General features: G+C 40.5%; 1 protein-coding gene across 2 annotated transcripts in view; it reads left to right on the forward strand.

Moving 5' to 3' along the window:
• The first annotated feature begins 15177 nt into the window (after positions 1-15177).
• LOC147447317 (polyadenylate-binding protein RBP47B'-like) overlaps positions 15178-21910 on the forward strand; it is a 96818-nt gene continuing 90085 nt past the window's right edge. Inside the window, exons 1-2 of one of the 2 annotated variants that reach the window (XM_086523160.1) lie at positions 15178-15369; positions 15454-15787. In XM_086523160.1, coding sequence (XP_086379286.1) covers positions 15536-15787 — 252 coding nt within the window. In that variant the 5' untranslated portion in view covers positions 15178-15369; positions 15454-15535. The remainder of the gene's footprint in view (positions 15370-15453; positions 15788-21910) is intronic. The other variant, XM_086523161.1, reaches the window with a different exon arrangement.

The raw sequence follows: 21910 nt of genomic DNA on the forward strand, positions 1-21910 counted from the left end.
ATATTACATGGAGGACTATTGAGGACAAGTCAAACTCGTTTATCAAGTAGCTGCTCTTGTTGCAAGAGGCCAACGTATCAATTACAATGCCAAGAGACCACTTCTTCAATGCTACGAGTGTGGGGCTCCACATCGTGTAGCCGAGTGTCCTATTAGATTACAAAAGAATGCCACACTAATGCAAACAAATCAAGCGAGCACGTCTACAATGCCGCTACTCATGTGTAATCGATATGGTATAGATCATTTAATTGCCCAATGTCCTAATAATCCAAATGCACCAAAGATCACGCCATTAATTTAATTGAGGTTACTGAGGAGCCAACACAAAGTGCACTTGTGGTACCAGTAAATGTACTCACACGATCGATGCTCCAAAACCAAAATTATATTCTTGAAGAAAGAGACATAACATCAATTGCCCAATCTCAGAAGAAGAAGAAAACACGAGGGAAGAGAGGCAACAAATTCAGGCCCCAGTTCAAAGACCAATATAGGGACTGGTGACGAACTTGTATATATGAACGACGCTGAAGAGGATTCTGATTCAGGTGAAACCATGGAGACCAAAACAACCATTAGAAAAGAAAAAAACAGGAAAGATTGTCATAAGCCATAATGGCCAGGACCCAAGAAGAAGATAGAAACTTACCCAAATTCTACAGAGGAGATCGAGCGAGTACAACAATTAAGGAGTTTGGTAGAAGAGACCCAAAGAGATCTAGAGCCAACACCTAAGCAGACCCAGATTAGCGACACAGTGTTCCCTACGAGAAATCAACCTCACAAAGTCTATAGACCACTAACCATACTTAGTGTCATCGAAGAAGAAAGTGATTTTAAGTCATGTATGGGAAAGTGGCCGTACTCCCTTCTTGTTGGAGAGAATGTTTACAGAGGGATTACCTGACCTTGTTGAAGAAATGGAGATCCCATCTTCCCCATGTCAAGGGACTTAAGCATAAAAAGTGTCGTTAAATATTGTCAAATTGATGGATTTCATGGCTTCAACAGTTAGAACCACCATCATGTCCAAACTATATGGAGAGCCCGAGCTATTTTTAGCTCTTTGAGCTTTCCTTAACGGAGAACTGAAAGTTGGGCTACCACAATTTGCATAAATAGATGTAGCTAGGGAGGTGCCAATAGAGGAGGAACATTTAGATCCGCAACCCAACCTAGATGAGAACTCTGTTGTTGAAATACCTGTTAACAAGTTGGGACAATACTTTGAAGGTGATGAATCAAATGCGACCATACCAATCAGTACCAAGGGATTAGTTGTGAAGGGAATCCTTGATGGTGGCGCTGGGGTTAACATTGTGACTAAAAATTGCTAGAAATCTGTGGAAAGACCTCACCTTGGGACTACAAACATAGTAGTAAAGATGGCCAATGGGACTTTTGTTAAACCTATTGAGATACTAGAAGATCTCAAGATCAAGGTCATTGGACATAAAATAAGGAATACCTTCATTGTTATGAATTTTTTCAAGCACACTATGTCATTTGAAATGATCTTAGGACGTCCTTTCATGAGGGAAGCAAAAATGGTGCATGATTGGTCTAAAAACCATGTCTACTTGCAGTTCCAAGATTCTGTCATTCGAGTTGATCTTGTAACTGGTCGAGCACATCCTCTAGGAAACAGATTTATAATTGATCATATATTTGACACCACAATTCACTTGGTCCCATTGCAGTATTGTTACACGTGTAAAAAGGACACTGATGTTGGGGAAGATTCCCCTTATATGGATGTTCTACTTGGGATGACTGAGTCAGACAATGTGGATTGGGTCCATCTAGCAGCAACCATAGACACTTGGGGAAATAGGGTGACGACGTGGGTAACACCTGAGGGGGATGAAATGCCACAACTCGTACCCTTAAATATGATAGGAGCAATGCATATAGCTTCTGATGACCTACAAGATGAAGACTTGACTGACATTGGAACCAGTAGCGTCTCACAAGACTATAGTCCACACAATTGGGAGTCAAAATCATCAATTGAAATCGACTTTGAGGACGAAGAATCTGAGTTAAATCTTGGTGCAAACGTGGGGACAAACCATTCAAGACCCAGTGGTACCCAAGAGGACAATCTGTCCGGGAGAGAAGAAGACACGAGTAGCGATTTATCTAGTGACTCTTCACTTGAGATCGGCCATAATAAAAAGTTTGACAAGAAGAGTAAGAGATATAAGAGGCAAAGATATCAAGCAAATGTGTGTGCTAGAATAAATGAGAAGAAACCTACCGCAGAATGGCTTAATTATATTGGGGCATGTGATGCTCATCGAAAATTGGTAGATAAATGGGGTGAATATCTTCAAAGCGTTATGTGATGTAGTCCATGACCCACTGACATCGCACAATTAGAGGCTACAAAGAAGCCAAAGTTCAGTCGTACTGTAAGGAGACGACAAAATAGAGAGCTAGCTCAACAACAAAAGGAAGCGGAAGAGAAATCACAGTCCACAGAACAACAAGACCTCACAGACTTACATCCTGCACCTCTACACCACGGAGGATATTAAGGTTGTGTATACAAAGGCTCAGTGAACACCTATCGTTGAAAATAATGGAGTCTTTGATGGTCCCGTGATAGTTAAGGAAATAGAGTTAGCAGACTCAGGTGAGGAGTCCAAACCTGTGTTCATTGCTCAAGATCTGACAGAGACTGAGGAATATGTACTCAAGGAGCTTCTCAAGCAATTCAAGGATATATTTTCTTGGATATATCATGATATGAAAGGTGTTCCACCTTCCGTGGTGCAACACACAATCCCCATGAATAGCATGGCTAAACCAGTCCAGCAACGACCCTACCCAATGAATCCCAAGTATGCAAAGATTGTTCAGGAAGAGATTGAAAGGCTTGTGAAATGCGGATTCACATACCCTATTGAGCACTCAAAATGGGTGTATCCAATAGTTATTATACCAAAAAATAATGGGAAACTCAGAGTGTGTGTGGATCTTAAGAAAGTAAATGCCGCCAGTACTAGGAGGGACCATTACCCCTTGCCATATTCAAAACATGTGCTTGAAAGAGTTGCAAGGAAGGAAGCTTATAGCTTTTTAGATGGGTACTCTGGACACAGTCATATCACAATTGCACTAGAGGACCAAGTTAAAACGGATTTTATAACCAAATTTGGAGTGTTCAGATTTCATGTTATGGCTTTTGGTTTAATCAATGCCCCTGCTACCTTCCAAAGATTGATAAACACTGCTTTTAGGGAATATTTGAGGGAGTTTTGCAAGGGTTTCTTAGATGATCTTTCCATTTGTTCCTCTTGGAAAGAACATCTAAATTGTTTACAAAAAGTGTTTGAGAAGTATAGGTTGTATCGCATCTCCTTAAACCCTTTCAAATGCCAATTTTGGGTTAAACATGGAGTCATTTTAGGGCATATAGTGTCCAAAAATGATATTTTCATAGATGAGAGCAAAATGAAAGCCATTGCTGATTTGCCACCACCTATAAACTATAAAGGAGTTCAAAGGTTCATAGGCCATGTTGGTTATTACTGGCGGTTTACTTTAAACTTTGCCGAGATAGCTCGCCCTTTGTACAAGCTTCTTATTGAGTTCCACTGGACAGTAGAGTGTGACCATGCTTGTGAGTCATTGAAAAAGACCTTGACAAGCGCTCCCATTCTACGAGTGCCTAATTGGAATATAATTTCCATGTGCATATTGATGAAGCAAACTTTGCTATTGGGTGTGTTCTAGCTCAACTAGGAGAACATAGATTGGACTACCCCATTAGCTTTGTAAGTCATTAATTAAATGATGCTAAGAGAAACTACACTACTACAGAGTGGGAAGGTTTAGCTATGATTTACGCAATAAAGAAATTTCGCTACTATCTTCTTGCCAATAAGTTTGTTTTCTATGTGGATCATCAAGCCTTGTTGTATCCAGTAAATAAACCTTGTTCCATGGGAAGAATTACACGACGGTTGTTATTCTTCTTGAGTTTGATTTTACCGTTGTGGTGAGACCCGAAAAAAGACATGTCATGGCGGATCATTTGTCTCACATACCCAATGGTGAAGCCCCTACTGGAATCGATGATGAATTGCCTGATACTTCCCTGTTCTTAGTCGAGATTGTGCCTGAATGGAGTGAGAAAATTGTGAACTTTTTAGTTAACGGTTTTCCATCCAAAGAGCTTCGTAAAGATATAGCTCAAAAACTGTTAAATGAATGTGAACCTTATTCTCTAATTGCAGGAACTCTCTACAAGCTAGGGAAAGACGATATTTTTAGACGTTGTACTCGTGAGGATGAGTATTTATACATACTGCAAGAAGCCCACATGGGTATAACCGGAGGACATTTCCAGGGGAACTAATTGCTAAAAAGTATTGCAATCAGGCTATTGGTGGCCTACCTTATTCAAAGGTGCATCACTTTTTGCAAAAGGGTGTGATGAATGCCAACATTACAAGATCACACAACAAAAGGATAAGATGCCCTTACATCATATTAAAGTGACTCAACCATTTGAAAAATGGGGTTTAGACTTTGTAGGCCCAGTTAGTCCGACATCTCGTAACACTCAATCTCGATATATTATTGTTGCCACTGACTATGTAACAAACTGGGTGGAGGCCAAGGCGACACGCAAGGTTGATGCAAGGTCAACTGCCAAGTTTCTCTTTGAGAACATTATTACAAGATTTAGTTGTTCTTTTGAAATTGTGAGCGACAATGGTACTCATTTTATAAATGGAGTGATAAAGGAACTCACTACCAACTTTATGATAGCCCACCATAAGTCTACACCTTATTATCCACAAGCAAATGGCCAAGCTAAGAGCACTAACAAGACCTTAATTTCTATCTTGACCAAAATAGTGGAAGCTCATCGCAGAGATTGGAATTTCAAGGTGACATCAGCTCTATGGGCTTATCGTACTTCTTACACAAAGTGGCTATTAATTGTACACCATTCAAAAATGATATATGGCCAAGAAGTCGTTATGCCATGGGAGATTGTAATTTCTAGTCTGAGGGTAGCTTCACAAGAAGGTTGGGATGGTAACCCTTTAGTTGAGCGTTTATATGTCCTTGAGAGGTTAGAGGAAGAAAGGCAATTGGCTGTGCAAAATGCACTTGGGGAGAAAGAAATGGTTTGACCGTCATCTAAAGGATAAAGATATCAAGGTTGGGGATAAAGTTCTTATGTATGGAGTATGTAACGAGAAGAAAAAGTTGAAATATGCCGGGAAAGGACCATATAGAGTATGCGAAATCACTCCACAAGGTACCATTCGTGTGGAAACTCTTGATGGAGTTGAAACCATTGGATTCCTCAATCGGAGTAAATTTAAAAGATATTATGATCCTTTAAGCCAAGAGGAGCTACGTGCCATCCATAAAAAAAAGGTAGCCAAGGCACAAGCAGAATTGAAGAACATACAAGCTTAAGCTGAGGCTAAGGAGCGACAACAACGTTTTAGACGCCAAAGAGAGGCCAACCTTGGAGTCACATGCATTTCACATTGAAAAAGAGAATGATTGGTTGGACTCTGACACACCTCTACGATACCCTATTGAGCTAAATAGCACCTATGGGAAAGTGTTATATAACACCTTATTGGACACGAGTGCTAAATATAATCTGCTATCATATGGGGTGTGGCAATTAGGAAATCCATCTCTATCTGAGAGAACGATCCAAGTCAAGAGTATCAACAAGAAAAAACTACGATTTTTGGAATCTGACACTTCTATCAATTATGAAAATGGGGTTGTAGCTCAAGACTTTTTGGTCATGGCTGAAACTATGGAGGGCAATATAAACCTAGGACGCACGTGGATGGTAGCGACCAAATGCACTATTGATTGGGAGATTGGGAGTGTCACAACATAAAAACCAACTCTTAGCCCTGCCACTCAAGCGATAGTCCCTGAGATACTCTTAGCCCTGCCACTCAAGCGATAGTCCTTGAGATGTCGCCTCCCGAGAAAAACAACCCAAAATAGTGCATGTCCAAGAGGTTGAACCATATGTCCCTATAGCCCAACTCTCTAGAGCTTCAACTTCTGTAATTAAAACAAAGCTTGAGACACAGAAGACCCATCATAATATAACAAGGAAAACATACAAATGGGTCCCTAAAGCTTCTTTAGCGATCATTGTTGATGCTAAAAAACAGGAGCCTTGTCAGAGACGCCCCACTCGCTCCCAGAAATGTAAGAACATTGCACTGGATTCCTAAACGACTATTGGAAGCCCAAGGCTACTATCAAGGAAACGATCAAATCTGGGTGCCAAAACGTAAATTTTGTTCTTACCTGTCACCTGACCCATGTGAGTCAAATCCTGTAACGATAAAGCTGATTGAAGATCGTGGGAAGAGAAAGATCATAGAACACTATACACCTGATCTGGAGCTAGTTTGGGTACCCAAGCGAGAAAGGCTTGTTTTTCACTTAGCTCAAACATAGAAAGAACAAATCAAACTTCTTGCTCTTCATATAGTTCTTATACGAAAATACAAGCTTCAACACACCTACCATTGTAAATATCCACACAAACAAGAAAGAATTTGCACCTCCCGTTGTAATTTCACCACCTACAACAACGTTGCAAATAAAATCATGGGAGAGTACCTTACCACCCTTTCGACTAATTGAAACGCCTCGGGCGGTCAAAAACTATTGGTCAAATTCATCACCCTTAACAACTTGGAGCAATTGGTTTCAAAAGGTGACGACACGGTATGATCTACCCAAGGAAGGGGGGAGTGTTTGTTGACATCCATCATTCACTTGCTCCCCTTTTAACCTTCCTCCCTGGCCTCTCAATTTCCCAATCTTAGGGAATGTATATACATAGCCTTATACTCACAAAAACAAAAACAAAAAAATAAAAGAGCAAGAGCCACCAAAGAAAAATCTGGAAACCTACAAGTTTTAGTACATGACCCAAAATCATAAAAACACATTATGCACAAGGACACGACCTTTTAACATGACCACCTTATAATATTTTCACTCTAACCATCATCTATTTGTGTGTATAGATATGGCTAGTACGCTAGAGTTATCCACTCCTACCTTGCGTAAGAGGTACCCTCTTTACTTTTCACAAGTGTTTTACATAGTCTACCCGGTGCTTATTTGTGAATGGGATTTGGTAGATACGCTAGCGTGTGAGAAGTATTTCGAGGAATTAGAATGGCTGATACATCTCTTGACCATGACTGATCCATACTTACTAGAGGACGTCTCTCCGATTGCACAAGCCTACCCTTTTGACCAAGATGACTATAGACGTCTAGTGACGTTCTTAGTGAACATTTGTGCCTCTAATGATGAGGAAGAGTTACATGATTTTAGGGATGGCACGTATGTCTCACGGATGATGACTTTGTTTTTCTTGACGATGACAAGGATAGGGGTTTAGACCCCGCCCATCTATTCAATATCCTCTTCCCTTGACTCTCTAGGAGGGTGCAAATAATTAGGTTAGGGTTCATTATGTTGTTTGATTGTGTTCAATAAAGGTTGGTGTCTCTTCCCACTGATGTGTCTCCTAGAGGTACTCCTTGTGTTTTCTAGTGTTTACAGGAATGTATCGTAGAATTGCGATTTTGATCTTCATGGAATCTGTCTCGTTCACTCTTTAGAGGAATGTATTGTAGAATTGCGATTTTGGGCTTCATGGAATCTTTGTCTCGTTCACTCTTTGAATCGAGCGATCATCAACACGAATAGGTGTTTCTTGTCCATTAGCATTGCCTCTTTTTTTTTTGCATCCATGTTTTTCTGCTTTAAATGTAATTGGTAACACAATATTCATCACATTTGCTTAGATTAAACATTAGATTCTATATAATTTTTTTTCATAATCCCATGTCTAGGTTTAAGAATCAAGCAGTCTGACTAAACTAGTTTGACCAAGTTAGGCGTTAGGGATCTTCTCTTAATGCCATGGGGAATGCCTTCCTAATAATCAATGGTTACTTTAGGTTCTTAATCCGATTTAGGCATTGTTATGTGCAATGTACTAGGGATTTCTAGTGGGCTTAGTCCCTATTTACCTTTAGCTTAAGTATTATAAAGGGAGTTTACTAGTGTGATGAACCTGGGGAGGGTAACAGTGTCATATGACCCCCCAAGGTTACAAAATTGAAATGCTGAAAACGAACAAACAAAAAAATCAAAAGTGTCACAATGTAAAATATTAAGCTGGAAGAGAAATCCGAGCTTGATTTGGTACTTCATTCACATGTATTGCCTATGGTACTAGAGCCCTAGAGGTTCCCAGTGTGGGCGATTTTCCTTGAAAAGGAAAAAGCCCAAGGCATACAAAATAAGCATACACATCAAAATTGAATTAATATGAAAAGACTTTGGGGAGTCAAACAAAGGGAATAATTCAAGCGACGATTTCATAAGCAATTTTTTTTATCGTAGCTTAACTACAAGGTCTTCTAGGTATAACCTCTAGTCAACCCTCAAACATGAAATATTTTGCTATCGCAGATTAAACAGCTTGATTGACCAGAGAAAATTGAGAAGCTTGCTCATGGTATTAATAGTTGACCTCTACTGCCTCTCGACCCCAGACTTGTTTATTTTTTGACCTTTACAACTGCTTATGCATTTGATTATATTACAATTTAATGTTTTACTTCTAAAAAATTGTTTAAATATTTTATTACTAATCAATTTGTGTGCCTACAACTGCATATGCTTTTTAATTGTATATGAGAATGCAATTATTGTGCCAATTTTGGTTGATTTTGCAATGATTGAAGAAGGCTAAGGACATTCAAGCTCAGATGCTCTTTCACCTCGACGAACGAGCTTCATCTCAATAGCTTGCGAGGACGGAATCTACATCAGGAAGGGGGACATGTTAACCCTCACGGACACCCTATCACCTTCGACGGACGCTTTATTATTTATTCGATTGAGTCATGGACTGGGTTTGTCGGTCCCATATGTGTGTAGGTGATCGCCGATGAGAAGCGCACCACTTATTTTATTTTTACAGTAGTTTTGCAACAACCAGCCACTGTGGAAGCCCATGTGTGAATGGGTCGAACTCTTATAAAAGGTCCATTTGACCTAAAAATCCTCATTCTTTGAGGTGCAAGCTAAGAAGTGCTCTTGCTCCATCTCTGTCTCCTTCTCCTTCGTGTGCTCACGTGTGTATGTGTGTGTGTGTATGAGAGAGAGAGAGAGAGAGAGAGAGAGAGAGAGAGAGAGAGAGAGAGAGCATTGCGGCGGCATCGGTGGTTAAGCACGGCGGCATCACTAGCTCCTTCTTCTTTGCGACATAGGATCCTTCACGATGGAAGCATTGAGCGGTGAGTGACACACCCCTGCTCCTTTGAGTTTGCTAGGAATGTCTAGTTGTGTGCTTGCAATCTTTCGAGGCTCCCATACAGTGCACATGCAAGCTTCCAACCTCCGACACATGCAGCAAAGCACACACCTGCGCTACCTCAGCTTTGGGCCCTTATCCCAACACAAACAAGGACTACAAGGGTGATGCATATTGCCTTTACCCCAACACAAACAACGCTTGAAGGGTGTAAAATACATACGTCACCAACCTCATGCAAAGTTATCCAAATGGTCACAAAGAAAGTTTTTATATTATAGACAAGGGTAAATGATTATCTTATGGGTTCAAGATTTCCACCTAGTTGGTTGAAAGTTTTGCCTTTCAAATAAGCATATGACCTCCTCTTATGGAGGTACTTATTATTTGTAGCATGATTGATTAGCTTGAGGACATTTCCAACTATCAAGGCTCCTTAATTATGTGGATAAATCCATTCTTTTTTTTTGATGATTTTGCTAAGTAATGAATTTTAACTAGATGATCCAATGTCCAATGTGAATGAATTAAAAATATTTATAAGAGTTAGACGACAAAAAAGACACTAATGTAAGATTGCATCAATGAAGCTACGATCTATCTTAATCTATCTTGTGTGTTGATTGAAGTCTTAAGAAATCTTAAGATTTGCATGGGGAAGAAGATATTCATGGAGCTGGCTGTCCCTCAAGTATCGTGTAGACTAGTCATCTACCATTGAAAAATGTACAAGCTAAATGTAGGAAAACATGCTTCTAGAGAACTATGTGCGTCGAGCACCAAGTAGACTAGCCACCTATGTGGAATAGTGTTGTGCTCTAATTAGGGTCCACGAGCACCACATCTCTATTTTCTTTAAAGATGACTTGTATGATATAATGACGTGTAATGTCACCAAAAATGTATTTTGGCAAGAGCCCTATCAAAGCTTACTTATCAGAATTCATTTTTAAACATCCCAAGGAAGTCAAAATAAAGTTTAAGGCTGATGTGAATTATAATTAAAATATACTTTGCAAGTCTTTATTCTTGTAAAAGAAGTGATTTTCAAAAAAAAAAGTGTCTTTTTATGCTTTCTTGACAACTTCATGATCAAGAATCTATATCAGAAGTGAAATTTGTGAAGGTTCAGTGCCTACTTTCTAAGGTAAAATATTTTGCATGTTTTTTAGCTAAATTAAACATGCATTCTAAATTAATTAAAAAAAATTAGGACGTTGCTATTAAAAGAATCCAAAAGCCCTAAAAAGATGGGGACATGGGTATTTTTGCAAGCATCTTGATCAAGAAATGAGTAGCCACATATACAAAACAACCCTTTACGAAAGCGGCCATAGCTTTAGCTTCGATTATCAGAATTGCGCAATCCAAGACTCAAACAAAATCTCTCTTTGAGCTCCATGAATCTATGATATCACCTTGATGTTTTAACAAAGTCTACTATTTTTGTAGTAGTATCTTTGCTCGCCAATTATTCTCACTAGTCCAAAAGAAGACGATTGATGAGCTATTTGCCATGCATGGAACTCTGTAAGTCAAATTCTTCTAGAAGAGAATCATGCACAATTCTAAGAGGTTTGTGTGTTTTTGTATTGCTTCTACATCAGAAAGAAGAAATTTCAAAGAAGGAACAAGATGATATTCCTTCAATGAGATGACTTTATGAGTCTGTTTCTAATAAAGAAGGTAAAAATGTTGGCTTGATTAGAGAAGGCCATTAGGTTGGCATCATAAAAGGCCATCTTTTTTGCAAGATGATGTAATGATGTATCATGATTGTATTTAGCTTCATTGTAAGCTTTTGTAAGAAAAAACCCTATGGAGGGGGGTTGGCCATTATGACCCCCAATACTCTCTCTCTCTCTCTCTCTCTCTCTAAGTTTTCTACTTGTGCTTATGTAATTGTCTTCGTGTTTGGATTTGACTATATCTTAAACGTGATGTTATGAATCTCTTATTTAATTATGCGAGTGATGGTTGCAGCTGATTTCTCAAATTTTGTTTACAAAAAGCAATATAGTTCCACAGATGAAGACCACATACATAATGGAGGTATAGTGGTAGTGACTTTGGGCCCGTATCCTTGGTATAAAGTCACTAATAGTTTAGTAAGGTCGATCAAAACTCCATGAGACCTATATACTTGTTTAAACCTTGACCATATATGATACAAATGTCAATCGAAACCTATTAAAAATTGTGTTTTTTTTGTAAGCACGACCGAAACTCCATAAGACCTATACACTTGTTTCAACCTTGACCTCATATGATACAAACGTCAATCAAACTTACCAAACGTTGTGTTGAAACACATCGTAGGAGGTCAGTGGTTGTGGTTACTTCGTAGAAGTGACTTGAGGATATCATATATTGATAGTTTGTGTGGCATTCCAACTCGGGGGAATATGTCAATGGATACTACTTTGAAGGTACTATTGGGAGAAATTTCAAAGAGGATGTAATTACTCTAAACCAAGCTAGATGTACTTAACAAGTGTTTATGAGTATTAAGACACCCACCATGATATCAAGTTACTCAAAATCAAGGGAAAGATTTTGTAGGTTAAAAGGAGGGAAAAAATCCTTATAACTCTCTAGACTATGGGGCTAACAAGATTCAATTAAAGGATAGAAAGGGTCGAGATATGGTCATTGACATAAATCAAAAGGCGAGTCAACTCCCTTGCACCGGCTTCCGCAAATTCAAAAACAATGAAATGATGTCTTTTTGTTTACTTGATCTTTCTCAATAATGTGGAAGAAGGCAAAGATTGCAGTCTTTTAGAGTCAGAGTCAAAGTGACAGTTTTTGTCAAGCTCATGCTAATTGTTTCTTAAAGGGTTTGCTTGGGCAAGTTGCGTTCCGAAAGACTCGAGAATCACACCATATAATTGATCCTTGGCATTACTCCTCCAAACCAACCCCCTTATGCAGTGAGCCTAGTTCGTGCTAGTATATTTTTTTAATCATCCATAATTAATTAGGTAGGTCATCCATAGTTGATGGCAAGGAAGCGTTGCATCTCATCCATGGTTGATAATTCCTCTCTTATATTGTGGCAAAAGATGGAGGTCTCGTTGCCATGCTTGTAAACTTGATCCACAATGATTAAGCGACTATGCCTTTAGCCATGCCTATATACTTAATTCATAAATGATTAAGTCCTTGCCTTTGTATCTAATATGCAATGATTACATCCTTGAAGGTATAGCCATGAAACATGTACCGGGACATTTGTAGATTTGTTATCCATCATTTATAGTGAGGTAGAGATTGCCACTTGAGGAGTTAGGTTACTAATTTCTACCACTATGACTAGAAGGCTCCTAGCAGGCAACAAATTACAAACCCTAGGTCCACTTCCTAGGTTTACCACCCAAAAATAGGAGGAAGTTCCTATGCATGGCCATCATTGTGTACTATGGATGAGATAAAATAAATATGGCTACAAGTATTTAAATTACCATCAATTGTCTAAGGAACTCATAACTTTGGTTGTAAGTTATCTCAAAATTAATAGCTTTGGTAAAAAGCTCTCTCGTTGCTCGCTGGGTGATAATGAGATGTGACTAGTAGTTTGAACACTATCTTTTGGTTAGGTTTCATCTTTTTGATATCCTACACATGCGTAACGTCGTGAAAACCCACATAAATGATGTATAAACATATTATGTCTCTCGGTCAAGAATAGTTTCTGGACACCATTTGATGACATTTAATCATGACATGTATCAAAGACTAAAGATTCTTGAAAGCACACAAGAAACTAGCTCGCTCTAAAGATTTTAATCTTGGAGCATATAGATTGCAAGGGATACATGTTTTTTGAGGACAAAACCCCTTCTTGGAAGAGAGGGGAAAACACCTAACTCATGTGGACACCTACAATGGCATTAGAATCTTCACTTGTCATGGTGAGAGATATTCATTGGACATCTCTTTATGCTACATGGCCTACCTGTATGTGTGGCGAATGAGCATGCAATGCTTGAGAAGATCGTTGTCCAAATGTTAGGAATGATTTATGATGTGTTGGTATTGTGCGATACTTGTTTACAATATTGTCTTTGGGACATGTATACACGAAATGGAATTTCTTCTTAGTCGTAGGGCTAAAGGATAAGGTGAAAGGAAAGATAAAACATGCACAAATTCGTGCTATATCCTTTTTCCTCTACAAAAGTTCGATTAGTTTTTAAAGGTCTTGCTTAATTGAGATCTATAAAGTAGAAAATGCCTAAAGATAGAGTGCCTCACAATTTGGGGTGCCAAAGAGCTCTTAAGTGCACACAATGATTTATATAAACAAGTTGACAAATGACTTCATCATGGGAAGAATATACTTTCTTCAAAGATCCTAATAGAGCTCGTTGAACCACCCATAGTCCATATCAATCTTAAAAGATCTTTGGGTATATTTATCGTCATACTAGGCATTAAATACCACAAGAGGTTCAAGTGATGTGGAGGTACATAGAACTAGATGCATCTCTTTGCAAAGGCCTTTGTGTTATTACCAATATATTTTCCCATTATGTTTTTGAAGATGATTGTTTTTAAAGGAAAGGGGGGGGGGGGGGGGGTGGGGGGGGGGGGGGGGGGGGGGGGGGTTATGATATGTGAGGTAGCCTGCCAAGTGCTTGTGGACCACCCATAGTGGTGGTAGAGCTCGACAAGTACCAATAGTAGGCCACTAGAGAGCGAACACAGAGTGTGTCAAGGGTTAAGGGGTGAGTTGCCCAAGGTCGGAGCGCTTGTGGGCGATAGGATTTGTGTGGACAGGTAGGCCACCACTATATAGCTAGGCATTGAGGTGTTATCCTCATCATATAATGCATATTACGTGTGATGCTTAGAGCACTCTCTAACTCTCTACTATTGTGTCTTGAACCTCTTCTCCCCTTGGCCATGGAGGCATTATCAGAGTGTAACATTTTTTCTTGTGAAATCTTGTTGCAATTTCTATAAGCCTTTGTAGAGACTTTTAAGTGTTTTGCGATTGAATTAATGTTTCCTAGACCTATAAGCTCCATGTCTCTGATTTAGGCCTTACTGAGCATTTTCTCTTTCTAGCTTAAAGAGAGTTTTTTTTTGTTTTGTTTTAAGTATGTACTTCTATCCTGCTCACCCTACAAACATGTTTAGTGACGTGGGAACGAGTTTTAATGAGGTCATTATATGGTTTCAAAATGAAGAGAGAGAGAGAGAGAGAGAGAGAGAGAGAGAGAGAGCGTAGCATTGCCTGTTGTTCTGTAAGTTTGTCACAAACGACATGGTTACATCTTCAAAGCTTAGGCTTGGTTCAGATGAGCCAATGGTAAAGGGGTGTGCTTCCTTTGTGGCCTTTTCTTATTCTCCACCTTATTGGGGCAATATCTTCTGACCGGTAGAACATGGAAGAGCCTACATGTTCTTTCAACTTTGTGGATCCCAACGTATAAAAATTGTGAAGTCTTTTCTCTCTCTCTCTCTCTCTCTCTCCCCAATCTTTCAGGTCTCTTACATCATTCTTCTTCTTGGTTACCGTAGTTCTCTCTTTGGGTAAAAACCTAAAAGTTAAAAGTACTAAAAGGAGGAGGCTTTGATAAAGGCACAAAAAATGCCAAGATTTTGGAATTTCAAAATTTTGACCCATGATGACTTGAGGGCCGAGGCCCTTGTCCAAGCTGTTCACACCAAATAGTGGTGGAACCTGGTCATAAGCACAGCTATAGCTTCATAGAATCAGAGGAGGTTCTCTCTCTTGACTAACACGTTTTGAGTTCAATACTTATGTGATATATCTTTGAACGTCTCTTGGGATTGTTCCTACGACGTTCAAAATTCCTCTCTCACAGCTTGCTTGACAACGAAAATGCTCGGGAGTGTGTAAAAAAAGATCGACAGGAAGCAGGTTTCTTTGTAGTTCATCGGGAGCACTGTTGGAAAAGCTCGTGTCAAAGCTTCATACACAGCGGGAACTCGGTTTCACTAACAGTTTTTCGCCAGAACCTCGCGAATAATATCTGGTAGTACGCAGCACAGCTCTGTCTGTGTGAGAGAGTTATTTCAGCCATGCCAGGCCATGAAAGCTGAGCTTTTGTTTTTTGCAGCCTCTGCGTTTCAAATAAGCGTTGAAATTCATCTTGCTTGGGGAATGCAAGCGGAGTCTCCTACTCGCCAAAGGAAGAAAAGATGATGCATCAGCAAGCTGTCCCGCAGCAAGAGCTTTTTGTGTATGGTGCCCAACAAGAACAGTACGTGCATGGTGTTCAACATGATCAGTATGCCCTAGCTGCTCAACATCATCAAGAACATTATGTGCAAGGCCCAACTCATTATCAAATACCACAGACCTTCGAAGAAGTGAGAACCCTCTGGGTCGGTGACTTGCAGTATTGGATGGATGAGAATTATTTGTGTAGCTGCTTTTCTGTTACAGGAGAGGTACTTCCTTACTTGCCTTCTCTAATCCATAGAGATATATTGAAAAGTGTGGAATTATCATCTCTTTTTCGAATTGCTAGCTCTTGTCACCAAAGTTTTGATAGGGCCACATGTGGAAGGGAAGATGGTGTAAGGTTAGATACGGAGACTGGTCAGCGTGTTTGGTTGCTTGTTTCTGCTTGTGGCAACTAGGTGCAAGATCATTGTTGTTTGAAGCTTTCTATATGTCGAGAAAACTGAAATCAGTTTTGCCCAGGTTAATTACCAAAATAGGCACAATTTGGTTTTAGTTTAGCTTCTTTTGCTTTTCCTTGCTGCTGCTATGCTCTCTCTGTATCTCTCTCTCACAGTAGAGGTTCACCGTATGAATGCCTTCCACCACTAGTAGGACTATACGTTTGTGCTAGTCCCGGTCATTGCTGCGACAAGCTGCCCACCTAAGGCAAGCTACCAAAGTCTCCGAAACTGGTGCCCTGATGTGAGCCCAGAATTCTGCAAAAGGCATCTCAAATCCCACTACGAGTCACGGATTGCATGGATGGTGATGACATGGCATTGTATGGAAGTGTTGACGTGGCATTAGTATCTATGCTGGATTTTCTGGCGTCTGTTTATTAGCAGATGATTTTTGATGTGCCTCTCAAATCCCACTGAGAGAGTCACATGATCGTACGGACTGTGATGACGTGGTAGCGTGCGGAGGTGTTGACGTGGCATTAGTATCTACGCTGCCAGATCCATTTACTGGCAGATGATTTTAAGAACCAGTTGTATAAAGCAAATGATTTTTAGGTTGCTTATGGAATCCCTGGGTGTAAAAATTGAAGGTTAGGGGTTTGTAATGGCTCTCTCGCACATAACGACGAAATATGGCCAGGGGTGCTCGACTTGAGGGCCAATACTCTTTGAAGGGGATCCACGCCTCTTCTGCATTGACGTGCGTGAAGGGTGAAGTCAAGGTTGTTTCCGTACGTACGTATGCTATGGTTCCGTACCGTACGGTACGTCCGTACGATATCCGTACGTCCCCCCCCCCCCCCCCCCCCCCCCAAAAAAAAAAAAAAAAAAAAAAAAAAAAAACGGTGCTTGTTTCCCGTGGTCGGATTAGGTGGGCAAGGCCTTTAATAAGTCCACCTATCCTATACTGGTTATTATCACAAAAAGAATCAGAGAGTAGAACAGAGTCTCTGCACAGTGTCTGCACAGAGACCAAGGAAGGATTTGCCGCCACCGATAAGGTTCTTTCTCCCTCCCTCCCTCCCTCCCTCCTTCCCTTTGTGTTTGGAGTCTGCAAGGAGGCACTCTAGAGTCCTGACCTCGCGAAAGATTGTAAGTTTTGTATTCAACTTGGAAGTGTGCGTTAATTGTGTTGCAGAGTTATGTAACGGTTACTTAACTTGTGGGGTGATTTCAAGTGTTTTTTGAAAGTTGTGGCTATGTTTAAGTATTGTGTAGTGTTTTTAAACTAGATAGGTTGTATATAAATTTGAAATTCTTTGTATTTTTAGCTTTTAAAAAATATACTACGAATTTTACGTACCTTATGGCCCAATCCATACGGTACAACGTACAGTACGTACCGAACACGTACCAAATACTACGTACCTTACAACCTTGGGTGAAGTGTTTTCAACTTTTCTGTTCTTTTATAGTTGTTTTCCAGCCATATCTTTCTTATTCTTGTCGGCATGTGGTGCCAGCCAGTTACATATACCCAATAGAGAAAATCCACAAAAACTGGGAAAAAAATAAAAAATGGGCAAAATACGTTGTTCAAACCCTTTGTGCCTAAGTCCCTATTAGGAGGGTAAAAGGTGGTCAATCCACAACCAAGGGTCTGTGTGTTGAGAAAAGCCGTACGTAGGAGTGGAAGCATTTGGAAAGTGAATGAAAAAGATTACTTTGCCATCCCACCTTCTGCCCCATGTGGTCACCCTTTGCAATCAACCCGCTAAGATTGTACCCACTTAGCACCAACACATTCAGCCTGCTAGCAGCCTTTCCCATATTGCCCTTGCCATCCCTCTAGGAGTCTTGCACCCGGCACGCATCTCATCACCACACTCGTGTACACACACGACCCAAAGTATGATGTCCTCTTTTTTTTGGCAAAGAAAGAGATTGATTTCAATTGAAATGGTGCCGATTCTTAGGGCAAGTGTAACACGAATTACATAGCACGCCCGAAGGCGACAATCTGAAAACTGTAAAAACTGGATACAACTAGCCACATGGCAAACTATAGGAAATTGCAAGCTGGGGTAAAAAACCTCTCCCTATAGAGAGTAAAAAGTGCCCTTCAAGCTACGTGGAGAGAGGATACCAAAAGCATACTTAGCAACTACACACACAAACACACACACATATGTATGTGTGTATGTATGTATGGATGTATGTTTGATATATAAATAAATAAATAAATAAATATATATATCAAAAACCTGAACTACTAAAAGCCACCAGCGATGAAAAGGACAAGGAACATTTCAATGGCAAGAGCTTGAATGTCAGGCATTGCCCGACAACTGGTATAATTGACAACAAGAGGCAATGGATAAACAGAAGGGAGAGAGGAGCAGGTGATGATGAAGATGAGGGAGAACAGGCAACTGACATCACCAAGAAACTGGAGGAGTGTCACGATTGTGACTATATTGTAGTATTACATCTACTCCTAGTTGCAGATACGTGAAGTGCCATGCCAAGGAGGACCTCTACGCTTGGATGGTCACACCCCTTCGCCCAAAAGACGTGTCTTCGCCAAAAGCCACACGCTTTCGATGACTAGTCACACCCCTTCGCTCTACGGGTGCGACTCTTTGCCCAATGGTTGTAGCTCTTCGCCGAAAGGATGTGTCTTTACGTCTAAAGTCATGTCTCTTCACCAGGAGACGTGTCTTTTCATTTGTGTCTCTTCGTCTCCTATATAAGGAGCCCTTGTATCACACATTCAAATTAATCAACACAGAGTCTTCTGAGTCTTGTTTCTGAATTCAGTTCAAGTTTCTTAAGTCTTAATCATGAGTTTAAGTACTTAATCAAGGATTAGTACCTAGAATCCTTACAGTGGTATTAGAGCAAATTTTTTTCCCGGGCCTCTGGACTTGGTATCTACTTAACTTCGTCGTTGCCTACCCTTCCTGCAACCCTCACCTCGTGAGTTGTATGGCAGCAGAGGAAAGATGGTGCCCAATTGCCTACGTGTATGAGGTAACTCTTACCTGTTCTAATTAACTATATGAACATCAGAGAAAACTAAAAGAGGGCAGAGGGCAATGTCTGTGAGTGTGTGGCGTACCCAGAGAGTTGCGCACTACGTGTACCTGGAGGCTCGTGTGCATAGTAAGTACTTGTAGAGCGGTGCCCCTTCGCCACACCTCTTCCCAAGCGGCAGCATCGTTTCCACCCCAAACATCAGCAAGTAGGCAGTGCTTGGTTTTTTTTTTAAACGTTGGCTGAAATCTGTAACCTTTCGCTGGCTGAGTTATACGCTGCGGAGTTTTCAGTTTACCCTAGCTGGCCTTTTTATTATAAGCCTTATTACTCATTATAAGTGACCAGCCCACCCCAAATTTGGGGTGACCGGCCAATAGGGGGCGACTTATTAAAAAAACAACATACCTAAGATGAGTTATGCAACTCAAATGAAACCAACGCAACTTGCTGTACTAGCGCGCATTGTGGAGGAAAACTCCAGTGCTGGCATTCTTGCGCGCACATCCTCTCGCAGCGCTGGATCTTATTAGGTGGATCTAATTAGGTGCACGGCCAAAGTGGGCTAGCCTACCCCAAAATTTACCCAATTTTTTAAAAAAACCCATGTGAACTCACTCACTTGACAAATTAAAACCCCCAAATAAACTAACTTAAAAAAACCCACCCCATCAAAAGGAACTCCAATATTCGTTTACAACCGGTGTCACCCTCTCTTCCACTCTCCCGCACTGGCCTTGTGTGCACTTTGCGTGCGCGAGCCTTTTTGCCATCATAGCCACCGGCGACGAATTTCGAACACTGTTCTCTTGTCAAAAAAAAAAAAAAACACTTTGCACTCGAAGTGGTAGTTCATTCTAGATTATTACCCGTTCCCAGAGCCGGAACCCGTTCTTAACAGAGTTTTCGCTCAGAGCACCTGTCCCAGAATCTGTTCCCGAACCAAAACCTGCATCTGTTCGAGAGTTCCCTTTGAGGCGTAACCATGTCAAATTCTCAGGACGGAGATGGTCAATCTGACGACGCCCTTACTCTTATAAAGGAGCAGATGGCCACACTTTCCACAAGCCTCGCATCACTTCACACTCACTTGGATGAGATGCAGACGCAAAATACTTCTCGGAGTCTTCCTACGACTTCTCGAACAACTAATGCTGCTTCTCCACCACCTTCTTTCGAAGCTTCAGTGGACGAACCAAACGAACCAGATCCAACTGAGGAGGTAGACAATCGCGAACTTCAATTACTTAACAAAATTTTTAATGCTGCACATAAGAAGAAGCTTGATGTTAAACTGCCGGAACCTTATAATGGTCGCCGCGACAAGCGCGCGCTGGACCAATGGCTATTCAAAATGGAGGTCTACGTATCAAACACAGACTTAGTCGAGAGTAAAAAAGTTGCACTTGCTAGTTCTGTGCTCAAGGACACATCATTTCTTTGGTGGCAACGACGGGTTGCTGATGTTCTTGGGATAAATTCGGGCGTGCTATTTGCAAGGCGTTCGAATTTGCCAATGCGGATTTTCATGCCCGGTCCTCTATTCGCCGCCTCAGCCAAACAGGTTCCTTGGCCGCGTACATCACAAAGTTCCAAAGGCTAACTCTGGAGATAGAGACCCTTAGTCCCTTTGATAAACTTCACAGCTTTATCGACGGACTCGAACCCAACCTGAAGGACGATGTGCACAAATACAATCCTACCACCTTGGATGTTGCAATTGCCTATGTGGAGCGCCTTGGCGACAATCGACACCCTACACGGAATTTTGTCCCTGGTGATTGATCTTCAAATAGCGCTCGCTTTTCACAGCGTGATCGCAAAGAAAGTTATAGCCAAAGTCAACAACATCAGTCTCAGTTCAGACAGCAAGCCACAACACCTTATTCAACTTCAAGGTTCTATTCTCAAGATCGACAATCTCAAAGTAGATCTTTAAATGTTCCTCCACTTGATCGTGGTAAAGGACGTGATTTTTCTCAAGTTCGGCATTCCAATAGTTAGCAAGGCTCTTCGTCAAATGCATCTTCGACTTCAAAGAAGGAAGGATTATATACAATTTGTGGTGGTGACCATAGATGATATCAATGTCCAAAGAGACCAAATCCGTCTAATTGGAAAAGAAATTCCAATACGGAAACATCATTGAATTCTGAACAACTAGATTCTGCTAAGGATAAAGGAAAATTTGTGGTCAATACGATTCGTGTCTCAGAGGATACGACTACTCTAATGAAGCATGCTCAATGCAATTCTTCAGTTTTGGAGCCTCTCTCAAAGCAAGTTTTGAATCTTTTTGAAACTCTCAACGGTCGTTTCATCAATGTTTTGGTGGACAGCGGATGTTCGAATAATTTCGTCAGCACTCAGATAGTTCGATAGCTTGGCTTGCCAACTCAGAAGACATCTCACTTATATGATGTGGAATTAGCATATGGATCAATTTTGACTTGTGATCAGACAATTCGACATTTGCAGTACAGATCAACTGGATTTCGAAGTCATGCCTTTATCTTACTACGACATGATTCTTGGTTAGCATTGGCTATTCCATTACGATCCATCAATTAGCTTTGGAGGAAATACTATCAATTTGTTCAAAGATGGACGTGAGCTGATTTTACACGGGCTTTATCATGCGGAACGAGTGATTCAAGCCTCACGTGTACAAGTCAAACAGCATGATACAGTGGATTATGAAAACGAATATAAATTCCGATGCAGATGCATAAATTATAATTGATGAAGAAGTTTTCCCAAGTGATACTTTGTTACCAAACAAAGATAAGGACATAGTTAGAGATTCTGAGTCTGAAGACGACTATGCTTTCTTTGATTCTTTGTTGGATGATGATATGCCAATTGCAAGTCATGAGGTGGCAGTTTTTGAAGATGACTGAAGAATTTTGG

This window comes from Adiantum capillus-veneris, chromosome 11 (genome assembly GCF_014529385.1).
Source record: "Adiantum capillus-veneris isolate H3 chromosome 11, ASM1452938v2, whole genome shotgun sequence".
Classification (NCBI taxonomy): Eukaryota; Viridiplantae; Streptophyta; class Polypodiopsida; order Polypodiales; family Pteridaceae; genus Adiantum; species Adiantum capillus-veneris.